At 33.7% G+C, this 15,030-nt stretch overlaps 3 protein-coding genes across 4 annotated transcripts; all 3 read left to right on the forward strand.

Moving 5' to 3' along the window:
• Positions 1–7,163: 7,163 nt before the first annotated feature.
• Positions 7,164–12,056, forward strand: LOC119634775 (vegetative cell wall protein gp1). The gene is made up of 3 exons (XM_038029130.1): positions 7,164–7,615; positions 10,916–11,191; positions 11,251–12,056. Exons 1-3 carry the CDS (start codon positions 7,604–7,606, stop codon positions 11,950–11,952), a joined length of 990 nt encoding a protein of 329 aa, XP_037885058.1. The 5' UTR covers positions 7,164–7,603; the 3' UTR covers positions 11,953–12,056.
• Positions 12,057–12,454: 398 nt separating this feature from the next.
• Positions 12,455–12,943, forward strand: LOC119634544. Its single transcript, XM_038028772.1, has 2 exons — positions 12,455–12,620; positions 12,681–12,943. Exons 1-2 carry the CDS (start codon positions 12,488–12,490, stop codon positions 12,941–12,943), a joined length of 396 nt encoding a protein of 131 aa, XP_037884700.1. The 5' UTR covers positions 12,455–12,487.
• A 981-nt stretch (positions 12,944–13,924) lies between these two features.
• Positions 13,925–15,027, forward strand: LOC119634909 (pterin-4-alpha-carbinolamine dehydratase). 2 transcript variants are annotated; one of them, XM_038029336.1, is made up of 3 exons: positions 13,925–14,112; positions 14,197–14,329; positions 14,680–15,027. In XM_038029336.1, the coding sequence occupies exons 1-3, from the start codon at positions 13,979–13,981 to the stop codon at positions 14,977–14,979; spliced, it is 567 nt and encodes a 188-aa protein (XP_037885264.1). In that variant the 5' UTR covers positions 13,925–13,978; the 3' UTR covers positions 14,980–15,027. The 2 variants fall into 2 exon arrangements, with proteins under 2 accessions (XP_037885264.1, XP_037885265.1); XM_038029337.1 differs by having other exon boundaries at positions 14,197–14,305.
• The last annotated feature ends 3 nt before the right edge of the window (positions 15,028–15,030 follow it).

Genomic DNA, 15,030 nt, shown 5'->3' on the forward strand with positions numbered 1-15,030 from the left:
AATAATAACAATAACAACAATACCAACAACAATAGCAAGCATCATAAATTAACGATTTGAGAATGAAAGTTAATTCTGCCAAAAAAAAAAAAAAAAGTCGCACATTAAGCTTGCGTTGTTTGTTTATTTGTTTGTTTGTTTGTTTGTTTGTTGACTTTTAAAGAAAGTTCCTTAACAGTTTAAATAACGTTAACTGTATAACAAATTCAACAAAGGCTGGCTATACAAGCAAAAATAATTCCGCGATAAAAAAAAAAATTCGCAACGATCGCTGTACGTAAATGTGGAAAAGAGAAAAGAAAATAAGTTATAATCAATCTGGGAATATCTGATACGTTGCCTCCAATACGTTTCTGCACTTTCTGGACCCTGACAGATTTACATTTAGATTGTGCGAACCGTCATAAATTGTACCTAACTTAGCCGTATTTCTGCTTACATGTCCTTCTCAACTGTGTATTAAAAGTCACCACGTTTTCCGACTTCTACGAAAATAATCTGCCAAATTTATAGCGAGGGTTAGTTCAAAGGTATAGGACTCTACTTTAGGCCCGAAGAGAGAAAATTAATATTCGAACAACAAAAGGGAAGCAAAGAAAAAAAAACAACTAAGAAAGTTATATTCGGCGTGGGCGGAATCTCGCATACCCCCACTATGCTTTTCGTATTCCCCTCTCCAAGTTCTTTCATTTGGTATCCATATCCCTGGTATTATTAAGAAAAAAATTAATCGCATTGTCTATCATATCCATTTGAAAGGGAACCCATTTTTAGGCAGATAACATATATTCACTTGAGGACTGTATAAAATAGTTTTAAACATTCTGTCTTGTTTGCCTTATGATAAATAAGCATAAAACCTCAGAAATGTGGGAAAAATAAAATTTTATTTCTCGTAATTTTGTGTGGGCTTGGACGGTTTTTTTCGATTTTTGCACGTAAAAAGTAGGGTGTTCCGTAAAGTAGATGTGGGAAAATTTCAGCTTTCTAACTTTTCCAATATCTGAGTAACGAGCAAAAATCCACAAATTTCTGTTAAGAAGTTGCGGAGTTGCGTTCATTTTATGCTCCACTGTGCGCTTCTGCTCTGAGCAATTGAGCCCATTTTCAATGCCAACCTGCGTGCAAAGACTTCCCATGTTTTTACCAATCTTGAAGTCGATGTCTTCATGTTCGCGACCAAGAGAGTGCCAATAACAGACACCACACAGACACACAAACGGACAGATATGGTTAAATCAATTCAGAATTTCACGCTGATCAAGAATACCTATATAGGGTCTCTGACACTTCCTTTTGAGTCTTACACACCTTATGAAAAAAACATCTTAGAGTGGTTGGCATAAAAAAGAAGTAAAATCGGTATATAGATACAGTAAGATTATCCATAGAATATGTGCGGAAGTTTTTATTATTTTATCCACTGATACATAATACTATATAGGGTCGCTGAAACTTCCTTTTGAGTCTTACACACCTTATGCAAAAACACATCTTACAGTGGTTGGTATAAAAAAAAAGTAAAATCGGTATATAGATACAGTAAGATTATCCATAGAATATGTGCGGAAGTTTTTATTATTTTATCTACTGATAAGCAACGAGTAAAAAACTAAAGGTTTCTCCTTTAATCGCTTTTTCGCTGGATTTTCGATACAAAGTCTGGATGCAAGAGCTTTCAATGTGTTCACTAAATTTTACTTATATTTGGGGCCAGGTGTTGTCGTACATACACCCATGGGAATAATCAATTTAGAAACATATGTATGTGTATATATTCATATATATGTATATATGTATGTACATACAAATGTATATGACTGAAGCCTCCTTCCGCAAAGTTTTTATTGATATCTTCATAGAAAATAAACAATTTAGAACAATTACTCGATTTTCCCAGCCGATAGCCTATTCAGGGTACATGTATAGATATATTCTTTAGGCTTTTCACTGCATGTGCTTGTGGAAAATGTCCCATTATTTGAAACTTTGCTTATTTATATAAACATGTACATCGTAAAGTATCTAATCCAATGGAAATATAATACAAAAAAGTGTTATTAATATTTATTATTATTATTATTATTGTTGTTGTTGCTGTTGTTTTGGTAAACAAAACGCTGTTGGCAACTTATTGTCTTCCCCTCGAAACGACTGCGAATAAAGAATGCTAATGCCTTTGATTGTTGATGAATGAAATGATAAAATGCGCTTAAACTCAAATGTATATAAACGCGAATATATATATATATATAGTACATCTCTGAGAATACGCTTGCATAGATGATGGTCTTGGTTAAGAAACGAAGTAAGCTTGAAAGCATAACATAACAACGCGTCTTGTGAGCAAATCATTGATGGCATAAATACCAAGGTATGGTAAAACAATAACAGAAACAACAACAACAAATCTAAAGAGAACAATCTTTAAAACATTTATAATTGCATTAACTTACAACAACAACGATAATAACAAAGAATTGCTTAGGCTGACAATTTGCCTGAACCCCCACGCTCTATGTACGACAATAGGAGTAAAGCCCTCGACATGCATTTAACCGACGGCACGATAAAGAATTATGACTCACTCACTGGCTGGCTGGCTGACTAACTGACTGAGTGACTGACCGACCGACCGACCGGCCGCCCGACTAACTAACTTGATAGTTGACACGCATGCTCACCTTTGAAGTTTACCTTAAAACAAAGGCAAAAAAAAAAAAAAAAAAAAAAAAAATGAAGCAAAAATATATAAAATCCCATTCATCTGGTAATAATTGGGTCACTGGCTCAATGAATAAATGTGGTAAAGGTGTTGCATTGATATCAATGATCTTTAAATCGTTCATAAGCCGAGTACATTAACGGGCCTTGCTTATTGTTCTTTCATTTTCATTCAAAATGAAATATGTTCGGATTATGAAAGGAAAACTTTTCTGCTTAAAGAACGCTTGGCATATATAAAAGTCACATTCTTCTTCTTTGGGTTATTACTGCGATAGACAATCTTTTTTCTCTTTTTTTCTTTTTTCTTTTTCTTTTTTTTTTTTTTGTATAAAGTTGAGTTATGATCTGACTTTTGTTTTTGTATCAAATTATTTTTATAATTTCTACTAAACGTAACATGATCACATAAATCCTTGATGTGGCTTGAGTACTAGCTGCAGCCAAATGTCTACTCTAGTCTATCTTTCTGTATGTCTGTCTGTCTGTCTGTCTGTCTATCTATTTGTACTTTTTGTTATAAGAAAAGCATAAACCATTTATACAAGATTTTCTATATTTTTTCTTCTTCTTTTTTTTTTTTTTTTTTTTGGGGTCATTTTAATCCTATTAGTAATGGTTTCAGAGAGTTTGGCGCTTTCACATGCAAGCGATGAAATAAAAAAAAATAAAAAAACCAACCAACCACACCAAACTAGCAGAAGAAAAGTGAGTAGTTGTGAGTAGCATTGGGAAAAAGAAAAAAAAAAAAGGAGAAAAAAAAACAAAACTTTAAACAAACTAAGTAACGCTTTCATTTTAAAAAGTGATTTTTTAAGAATAAATTTTATTTGAGTTATTTATTTATTTTTGTTTTAATATCTTTATCAGACACCCAGTCACTGATGTTGTCAATTAAAAAAGTTGCAAGTTATCTGAACATATTTCTGCAACTGTAAGATCTCTGCCAGAAGTTATACTAATTGTGTCACTTTTGGTAACATTCACAGACTTTTTAATCACTATTCGGTGTTTATTTGATTTAACTTTATTTCCCCATATATTCACTTGTCCTTGTTTTCAGTTTGTAACCTGGCAATGGACAAATATTGTGTGTACGGTAGAGAGACGCTAGTCATTTTTATTATAATAGTTTATCTCTTCAATTGTTTATTTTTATTAGGTTTAGCTTTTGTGTTAAAGGAGTTAATACTTTATCCGCGTCTGCAATGTGCAGATGCAACGATATTATCGTTGTATTTGTAATACTCCCGATCCTAACCGTTGGCTTGCGGGATTAATTTCCACGAATATTTCTCTTCTATTCACCTTAGTACCATGGAATAGCCCCATTAAGATGAGTGACTCAAATTCAGGTTACAAAAATCTCTTCTCAATGTAATGAGTTATAGATGAGAATTTCACACTATTTTCGAAGAGCAGACCTATCCGTGACCACAAACTGCTGAATAAAATTGTGAGAACTCCTTAAGAAGGCAATTACTTTACGATTAGGGCGTCCGCACAAGTCCTACATGCAAACAACTTACTTTCTCTGTTTTACCTTAAAATGGGTTGAGTTCTATGCGAAATTGGTCTCAGTTGATCTTTCCTCACGGAATTCATATTCGGTTGCGATTAACGGAGGACCATTCTCTCAATAAAATACCTAGTGCCCTTTGTCTTAGCGGACGGAAGCTTAATCATGATCGTAAGGCACATGCTTTATTGCGCACTATGCTTTATACTGTACACTACATACCATTAACTAAGTTGAAGTTGGATGTATGCACGCTATTTACCAACCCAGGGTATAAGGATTACTATAGGATATTGAACAAAACAATGATTTCTGCATCTGGAAATGATTTTTGCACCGGTAAGCTCCATGCATATGGTGTAAATTAACCCGCTGAAATTCACATAGCATAGTATATTGAAGTCGATTTTTTTTACCGACAAAACTTGTTGAGTTCAGTTCAAAAGAGAATTCGTGTGAATAGTGTTAGGCGAGGAACATTGGATGCGTTGCAATGTCCTGCTACAGTTAAGTCAAAGAACAAACCCATTAAACCAGGAGTCATGACATCTAAACTTTTTAGGAATAAATACTTTCGGCTCCAAGACAAACCGGCCCAAGAAAAGTTCTCAAGCGATAGAAATGCGCCGACTTCTTCGCCCTATTCACTGGGATTAATACTGAATTTAATCCATGACCTACCACCTCTTCGGGCAGAGCTTCGATCTTTGTGATGAACGTAAACACAATTTGAAATAAGCAAAGGGGTTTTTGTAATTTTCTAACTCACAACTACCACTCAAAAGATAATTTAAATGTTTTGCATACGCAGTTCTACATTAAGTAAGCGTAGATAGATACTTCCATACGAGATTTATTTTTTCAATCATAATTAATAGCGAGAAGTACGTGCACGAGAAAGTATAAAGTTTCGAAATCTTGAACCGCTTAGAATTCTTTCTCTATCCCACTCTCTAATCCTCCCGCCGGTCACAGCATGAGGTTCAACTATACTGAATTTTTTTCTTGTACAATTTATGTACTCTTGATTAATATACGGTTTTAAAACAATTTAATATATTCGTCCTTCCAATATTTATATCCAGTACAATTTCCTCGATCTCTCGGTCGTTAGAACTCTGCACTTGCTTAGTATATTCTTACTGGCACAAATTTGGAGCTGAACCCCTTCTCCTGCCATATGCATTCAGATTAGCTAAAAAATTGGAAGTAAGTAACTACAGCTGTGATCGATCTACAATATGCTAGATATGCTCGAAGAAAAGCGCCCAAAAATCCGGGCCGGAAAAGTCACAAAAACTGACAATTCAACACAAAACCTTGAGATTTTCAGGTTTATAAGTACCGAAGAAACGCCACAAGGATATACAAGCACTTTGCATCATTGTTAGAAGTTACCAAAACGCTCTAACGCCTGAGAACTGAAATGCGCCTTCAAGTCTTCTTATAATGAATATCGTTAAGATATCGAGATACCAAGACAACGTTTCAAAAATTCGTCGCAAGCTTAACGTAGTCTCCCTTTCCGTCTTATATCACATCTATTGCAATAGACAATTAGTCATAAATTCAAATTAGATTTAAAAAGTCAATTACAAAAAAAAAAAAGAAATAAAACAAAGAGCAACAAGAAAAATTATTAAATTTCAACCCACACTTAAGAACACCGTTCTCCCAAAACTAATGCAATACGTAAGACGTACTGTGAAATCACACCGCAGTGGACACACTCCAAATACAATGCAAAGTGTACTATGATCTATGAAATTGCTTAGAAAGACAGTCTGGCATACTGGCATTATGTTGTGACCTATTAATGAAATTGTAATTATTTCAAACAACCTAAGGCTACGAAGAAATAAAACTAAAAAATTAGAATAATTTACATGTATATATATATATGTGTGTGTGTGTATTAACAATTAGCAACTGGACATAGAATACATAAAAAGGCAACAATAATTATAATCAGAGGATTTAGAACAATGAAGGTCTGGGATATCGCTTATCTTATAAGCGAGCTTTAGGATTAAAATAAATAAGCACTGGAAACGTTCTCTTGTGATTGTAAAAAAAAAATAAAAAATGTTAACAAGCAGAGAATTTTCCCAAAACGAATGCTATTTAGCGTTAATAGTGCGAAGAATGAAACGAAAGAAAACGACAAAATGCTAACATTACAACAACAGCAATAATAACAACAATTAACAACGATAAGGAGAAACGCTTAGCGTGATCAAGACATAATAACGCATGCGATCACATTTGCCGTTTAAATCAACAAATGTCTAAGCTTAAGGAAAGCAAACAACAACAACAACAAAAGAAAAAGAAAAGAAAACGCGTCATCAACTGCAACAGTAGCCAGCAACAGCTGAATAAAAACAACAATAACAAAAGCAAATAATAATAATAATAATAATAATAATAACAATAACAAGAAGAACAGCAATCTGAGAAAAGAGATTAATATGGACTTTTGAAGAAAAACGTGCTACACAGTCGCAAATTTCATTGAAATTGTTTTTGTCTTTCTTTAGTTTTCTGTTCAAACGGTGTTCGCTTGCAAGAGTTGATTGGGAAAAGAAGGTATAAAAGGTTTCGGCTCCCATCTAGCGGTTCAATCATACGCGAGCTATCTGGCTGTTAAGCGATTTCAATTGTTAAACGTTAAACGTTAAATGTTAACAACGTAATCTTTGTGCAATTAATTTAATTAAAAATAACGATTTCTCGCGGTTATAGTTTTCTTGTGCGATTTTTGTTTTTTTTATTACTTGCTTTTTATATTTTAATGAAAGAAAGAATTGTGAGTGAATGTAAAAAATTTCAACCCCGACAAACTTCAAATTTATATTTTTTGCTTTTTTTTTTTTTTTTTTTTTTCTTAAAAAAATAAACAATAACAACACAATATTTATGCAATAAAAAGGTGAAAAAGAAAAAAAGTAGAGAGAAGGAAAAAAAAAGAAAAAAGGCAAGAAAACAATTCAATTGCAGTTATCAAGAAATGCCTTGGGCGAGACCAGAGAGACACTAACGGCGACATCCTGTGAATTAAAAAATCATATAGAAAAAGCACAGAATTATTAAAATTAACACCACAACCGCTTGCTTGCCGATTGATTAACAGCAAAAACAACAATAATAATAATAACAACAACAACAATAATAACAATAATATATAAATTTTTTAAATATACAACAATAATAACAACAATAACAACAATTATAATAAAGTTTGACTTTGATTTGTTGGAATTGTTGTCATTGAACGGATTCGAGTAGAACGCGAAGTGGAGTTGGAATACCAATCATTCATAAAGGCCACAGCAATTGCAATATCACTACTGCAGCACTATGAACGCGAAGGTGAATAAATGCAATAATCATTTACAATATGAGTGCAAAAGGCAAACAAACAAATGCAAAATGCAAGAAGAATGAATAAAATAACACACATACCCACGATCATATACAATAATCTATGTCGATAGGTTTATTTGTTTGTCCGTTTGTATGTTTATATGTCTGTCTGTCTATCTGATTGTTCAGGCATATTAATGCATTTAACATTCTTGTCCGCGACATAAGATATATCTATGCTTGCTACAATATAACGTAGAAATTTACATCATACACATAATGTAGATATTGGTAGACATACATGACATATGTTTGTATATCGCAAGTGGTCAACGCTTATAAAGGGTATTTATTTAACTTTCCAAGTGTGGATTGTTTTTTTTTTTTTTTTTATTAAACGATACCTGACTAAATTTCAAAATCAATGGAACCTATTGAACTATAAATGAAGTTAAAATTTAATAAAAGGAAAGAATTAGAAGAATTTGTACAATGTGTCCGCACCACACTGCAATGTATATATGAATTTCAGGAATTATACAATTTTCAAAAAAATATTACTTTACCAAACCGAACCTACTGTCTGAGATATGCGCGTTTGTTGAATGACATTATCTTCAAACTTTAGGGCAATTTTTATATTAATTGGTGTACAAACAACCGGTAGAAAAGTTAAGTTATATAGAGGTCGTCACGATCTCGCGCAAAAAATTTCCATTTCGTCTATCGTACAAGAAATTAATGGCAAAGAGCAAGCCAGCCTTTAAATACTTTACAGCGAACAACTGCTCCAAATTAGATTCTATTGCTGTATAGAGAGATTCACTTTCGATGGGAATCCTTATAAGAAAGCGAGGCCAAAAAGGAAAACAAAGTGATTCACAAAGTTATATCTTCTTGCAATATTAAGGTTTATTTTTTTGGATGAAAGTCTATACAAGGGAAGAATTTGAAATTTAGTTTCATCATATCCGAAGCAAGCAAATGTACTTTGCTACTACTTCAAAGTAGGAGTAATTGGTTGAAATTTCAGCCTTCTGTGTGGACAGACGCACGTACCTACACTCAAGTTGTTCTAAATTTAAAACTGGGCCAATTTCCTCGATCACTTCGACCACGCCTAAACACAATTTGTTCATGTATACGCCAATTGCATGAGACGAAAGACGCTTGAGCAGTCGCTCAACCCCTTTTTACTTTAGATAAATATAATGAAAGGCAATAAGAGACACCCTATTTAGATGAAATAAATATTAATATTGAATGTTCTGGATTACATAACAATAAAAGCAATAACCTGATCTACTGGATTTTCGATTAATTTCTAGAATTATTTCACACACGCACACATACATAGCTCACCAAGTATAACAATATTTTTCAATTACTCGGTATTAAATATTCAAAGTAAGTTCATGCTCACATCTAGTTATGTAGTTAAAGAAAAGATAAAAATCTTTATAATATAACAAGTGTAATAAGCGTGTAAATGTCTAAAAAAATTTGCTTTAAAAAAATACCAAATAAAATACACTTCATATTTAGCTTTACTTATCAAGCGGCGTTATGTTGTGATGAGCTAAAATTTTAGCCTCCATAATTAAAGGGAAACGATTCTTTCTTTAAGTTTACAATTTTAACAATTTTGACTTACCTGCGGCATTCATCTTATACGACGACATTTACATCTTATTTTCGTTAATAGCTTAGGATTATGTGGAAATTTTCGAAATTTTTTGAGTTCGTTTCAGTTTTTTGTTTATTGCGGTTATGACCGTAAACATTTCTTCTTTCAGTTCTTATTAACCGTGTACGCGTTAACCGCACCAAAGTGAAGATTTGATTCGACGAAATAAATGTGCTGTGAAATAAATAACGAATGAAATAAAAAATTATCATGCGATATAAAACTTGCAAACTTCAGTAGGATATAATATAAATGTCATTTAATGATATTTTTTTCTTTTGGTATATAAGATGAATGTGTCATACTAACATGGTTGCTATAATTTTATAATTGAGTGAGTACTAAAAATAAACTACGCAGATAATTGAACATTAGAACTGTAACAGAAAAAATCAGGGCACCTTTGTTTCCTTAGGCATTTTTTTTAATTATGCAAAAATATTGACCAAATCTGAAACAAAAACCTGAAGGAAAAATTCACTTCCAAAGTATTTTTTCAAAGTTTAAAATTTGAAATGTATTGGAGACTGTCCTCCGTAATTCTAGAACCTTAAAATATATATTTAATGCTAATTAGGAGAAGCAGCATATTTTCCAGAAACGATTAAAAACTCGCTTTCAACTCATAAGCACTTGAAAGATAGTATTACCTTGTGAGATATTATAAGTGGTTTTTTGTAAAGCGAAATTTGAAATTTTGATTAAAGCATCAAAATAACTTTCTCTAAATTGCAGTGAGCCATTTAGCATTCCCTCAGGATGCTCACTACATTTTATACAATATTCGCAGAAAATGTTTGGTCCTTTGCAAAATTGTAACCGGCAGTGATACGGAAAAAAAGAGCAAGTAGAGCAGAAAGGTTTCCTATTTAACCAAAACTTATGCTTTCATATGTAAAACCCGCACAATAATGTTTACCTTTTTATGTATATTTTGCAAAAGAATTGACACAGGTGTATGTTTATAAATATCTTGATATAATTAAAACGGAACTTCGTCTCCGTTATGTAAATAAGAAAATCAACGTTTTAATGTTCATTTTCTAGCATGTATACTTTTATTTAAAAGTTTCAAATACGAGATAGAAATCTTGAAAAATTTTTGTAAAGTGAACTCTTAACCAGTCGCTTAAGAGCGAATTGGGAAACGAAATATGTTTTCAATCTGTCATTGTTAGCACCAAGAAGCGAATTTCCCCTCAGGGGACATCGCAAAAAACTAAAAGAACAACAAAGTTCTGAAGAAACCGAAAGAAATTTCATAATAGAAAATTTTCAATACATAGAGGCCTATACGATGCTAATGGGATCTTATCGTTTAGGGCACTATCTTTGGCAGCTCTTTTCAAAATCCCTTCAAGGTGGCGCATTTGAAATAATCCTGAATTTGTAAAAATAGATAACTAAAACTATATGTAAAACACACCCTTTTCGTTTGTGGTCACGCCGTTTTTGTTAAATACATAAAAGTGAAGGTCTTTTGTTAGCTTAGAGGCAAAAAAAGTTGTTAAAGAAGTTACACAAAAAAAAAAAAAAAAAAAAAACGAGTATAAAAAAATATTTAATTGTTGGTGGACACACCCTTTAATTAATTGTATATGTTTGGATTTGTTTTCCAGCTTTTTATGGCATTATTGTCGGTCACAATAATGACGAACGACGCTGAGAGTGAAGCAGCCCTACGTCGTGTACCCAAAGTCTACAACGCTTTGATTACTACCGACGAAAATCTGACATCAAGTCAAGCTTTTCCTGTTATACAGCCTACTTTACATGAGACTGGTATAGCTCATTACGCACTGCCGCCTTTTGGTCCTTATGGTTTTGCGAGTCCTCCGTTGGTTAGATTGGGTCCCCCTCTTCCGCCGCCAATTGGTTTCCCACCCAAAGAACAGGTTCGTTTTAAGTTCGTATGAAATCGTTTATGAATTGAAAATATTTTTATGCACAATAGTTTCCGTATCCGGGTCCGTTACCACATTTACCGCCGCATTTGATATCCCCATATCCTGGTGCATATCCGCAATCGCCAAATCTACCCACACCGCCAGTTGAAGTAAAACCTCAAAAGCCGGAGACACCACCAACTGCTCCAGCTGAGCAATCACCGCCTCCTGCTTCCACTGTAATGCCACCTCCAACTGGGCCTCAAGAAGCTAAAGCTGCACAACCTGGAACATCCAAGTCGCTTAACCATCCCTTACCTATACCTCTGAACCAATATGGTTTGCCGCCCTCATTGATACCGATTCGACAATACCCCGGTGCTGAGGCGCGCCCTTTACCGTTGCCACCATACCCCTTTAGTCAATATCCTCCAGTATTTTACGATCCTATTACCGGGATAAGACAACCGTTCTTGCCTCCTTTTGATTATCTGCCCACCGGCCCACAATATCCCTTAAGTAATACCATACAGACAAACGAAATTCAACCATCTCAACCAAATCCGCCATCAACCAAGAGACCCGAAATTACTACCAGTTTGCCGGAACTTACAACGGAATACGTTTCCACACCTCCAACGACAACAACAAATGAGAGCCCTACCACCGATTTTGAAAATATTAAAAATGGTTCAAAAAGCGAGGACAGCAACGTGCCGGATGTACCGCCACCACCAATACCGACCAGCGCCAAAGCACCGCAACCCTAGACGCGACGTATGAGCAACTTAACAACTAAATCCATTGCTTCGTTTACGTGTATTTTTAGATAAAATTTTTAAGTTATTTTAATTTTATCTCTAAGTAAATATTAAAAAAAAAAAAACTCATGACAGTCCTAATCTCGCACTTAATAGTTTAGTGGAGACACACAGAACAAGCAATTTTTTTTCTACTCTTTTCCACTTTTCTTTTCCTAATAAAAATTAATACTGAGTTCAATGAATTTTCAATCTTACCAAAAGATAAACAAAATGCTTAAGAGAGCGTGTCAAAGAACTTTAATCATGTAAATACATGGACGATTATATCCCCGGAGGAAAACCGGACAATACAAGTATTGCAACGATACACAAGAGAAAACAATGCGTACCCATGTGAATACGCATCATATCAGAGACTATCCTACGAAATTCAAATTTCAAGAGCATGTGTTAGTGAGTGATCGGTTAATCGCTAGTACAAGCACGCGCCTTCCCTCGGGAAATGTGATAGAAAGGCAAAGTAGAAGAAAAAATGAATTGAATGATTTTTAAAAAATCTATAAAAGCGCAAGCATTTAACGGATCGAGCAATCAGTCTGAAAATATTTTATTAACAACAATAGCAAGTATGAGATATCTAATAATTATGGCAGTGCTCGTTATCTTTGTCGTAGGTCAGTGCTATAATTTTAGTAACAATTAAAATCTATGTTAAACCTGAAACAATTTTACAGCTTGCCACGCGTTGACTTTCAAACCCTTTCTACGTAGCCGTTATAGCATGCGTTGGACTAAAACTACCGAGGCACCTAAGCATATTGGGGTCATCTTAGCTTCCACTACTCCCCAGGACGTATCGACTAGTAAAACACTTAAAGCGTACGACTCGACTGTGACATCGTTCATTAATAATATTCCCAGCGTTAAAACTTCCACACATCTACCAGATTATGATTACTACGGCAACAACGAACTGGATGATTCGGATCGGAATTAATTATACGTTTTCAGCAATTATTATAAATGAAATGATTTTACATACGAATGTGTGTATAATTTTTAAAAATACAGTTAGAAAAAGAATTTTTCCTGTTCCTACTTTTTGTTACCCAAGAGCAAGGTTATACAATATTTCCTATCATACCGGCATCCTGTGGATCAATGATCGTCACTGGTTGCATTAACCTAGTTATTGTTTTGGCCAAGTCTGCTGTACATACACAATTTTGACACAAACATTCTACTTACAGCCAGTATCTCGTTCGGTATAAGCAAGTTTTTTCATTTTCCTAAAGGGCTTGATAAAATTGCTTCCTATCTTTTTACTTTCTTTTATCTGTGTCACAGCAATTATCATTGCAATGGATTCTAGCTTTTTGAAATCTAGCAATTTTTATGGCCCATTTTTTCTAGTTCGTAAGATAAATTGCTGTCTTTTTCGCTATAAAAGAACAGAACAATTTCACAATTTACTTAACTCTTATTCTATTCTAACGCCGGCTTTGTAGGTCAACCTGAAAATTCTAAACTACTTTAATTCAGTTGATTACGTATGGATAATGATTGAAAAAAGTTGGTTTCTTGAGAAAGCGACGAAATTATTCTTAAACCTTTTTTGGACATGGCTACTTTTATGTGGAATTTCATTAACAAAACAAAATTTAATCACTTACGTCGTAAAACTAAACATTTTTCTTTCGAATGTGAGCAATCTGACGAAAATTGTACACTTTATCACATTTTGATTGTGAGCAATGGGCTTGGAAAAAATTTGCATGAAAAAATATGGCGGACAGCGTCAGTAAATTAACTGCGAACCCGTTAGACTACGCAACACAAATGCACGTTGTCACACAAAATTCATTGTCTAGACTAAAATTAATTGAAATTTCACACATATGGTAGCCTCTCGAAAAACAGCTGACATAAGAAAAAAACGAAAATGAAACAGAGACAGCAGTGAGAGAGAAATGTTTACATCAAATTTTTGTAAACTATTACAATTGCTTAAACTAATAATTATTAGAGAAGCATGACTTTTATTAAAACATTATTACTATTACAACATCAAGCCGCCAGAAGGTGCGCTTATCAATACTTCAATCAATCAGCAGCTATAAGCAACAACAACAAATCCCTCAAATTACTTAGAGATAATGAGGCAAAGTAAGAGCTAAGAACATATACATAAAATTTGAAAGCACAGATTTTATATATTAAAACACGGATTTCATATATAAAATGATGTAGTAAAAGAGAAACGCCTAATAAGAGCACAACTCGACACGGTTGCAGATACTACTCGATAACAGAACAATTTGAAACTTGTAGGGAGCAAAAGAAGCCTACATTCCAACAGGTAGTTACTAAGAAGAAAAGAATGGTGAGTTCAAATTATTGACACAAATTTGGATAATCTGTGGCCAAAGAAGAACTCCTCTAGGGCACAAATTTTTCATGAAGATTTTGAAAATGTTATCATGTATGCAAGACCTTAAGGTCATTGAAAATTTCAATAATTTACAGTCAAAGTCTCGTATTAAATAAAAAAAGTGAAAGTACAACCAAAAAAAAAAAAAAGATTTGATTTAACTAAACAAATAAAACTGGTTTATAACAAATTATTGAAAAGTCACAACAAGTACTTGAGAAGATTTAGAAATCTTTAAACAAACAACATTTGACTTGATTTATATGTTTGCTTACGGTAATGTAAAAAATTTGTTTCCGCAGCCAAAACTTAGCGAAGACCAGCGTAAGGAACTTTTGCAGCCATTACTCAATGCCGGCTGGAGCTTGGTGAATGGCCGTGACGCCATCTACAAAGAATATGTATTCCGCAATTTCAATCAAGCTTTCAGTTTTATGTCTGGTGTTGCTTTATTAGCCGAAAAAATGGATCATCATCCAGAATGGTTTAATGTCTATAATAAAGTTCAAGTCACCATGTCCAGCCATGATGTAGCTGGTCTTAGCGAACGCGATATACGAATGGCTAAGTACATGGAAGAGCAAGCTAAGCGTTTTGCTTAAATGTTTTCTTATTTATTTTAATATGCAAAGAGTTTATGTTGAATAAATTTA

The sequence above is a fragment of the Glossina fuscipes genome, unplaced genomic scaffold (genome assembly GCF_014805625.2).
Source record: "Glossina fuscipes isolate IAEA_lab_2018 unplaced genomic scaffold, Yale_Gfus_2 3, whole genome shotgun sequence".
NCBI lineage: Eukaryota > Metazoa > Arthropoda > Insecta > Diptera > Glossinidae > Glossina > Glossina fuscipes.

Excerpts from the sequence above, each read along its gene's own strand:
- LOC119634775 (XM_038029130.1), top strand. Across the intron at positions 11,192-11,250 it reads GTTTCCCACCCAAAGAACAG|TTTCCGTATCCGGGTCCGTT; the intron begins GTTCGTTTTAAG and ends TATGCACAATAG.
- LOC119634544 (XM_038028772.1), top strand. The coding sequence starts at position 12,488 with ATGATTTTTAAAAAATCTATAAAAGCGCAAGCATTTAACGGATCGAGC. Across the intron at positions 12,621-12,680 it reads GCTCGTTATCTTTGTCGTAG|CTTGCCACGCGTTGACTTTC; the intron begins GTCAGTGCTATA and ends ACAATTTTACAG.
- LOC119634909 (XM_038029336.1), top strand. The coding sequence starts at position 13,979 with ATGACTTTTATTAAAACATTATTACTATTACAACATCAAGCCGCCAGA. Across the intron at positions 14,113-14,196 it reads CTTAGAGATAATGAGGCAAA|TAAAAGAGAAACGCCTAATA; the intron begins GTAAGAGCTAAG and ends AAAATGATGTAG. Across the intron at positions 14,330-14,679 it reads TTACTAAGAAGAAAAGAATG|CCAAAACTTAGCGAAGACCA; the intron begins GTGAGTTCAAAT and ends TTGTTTCCGCAG.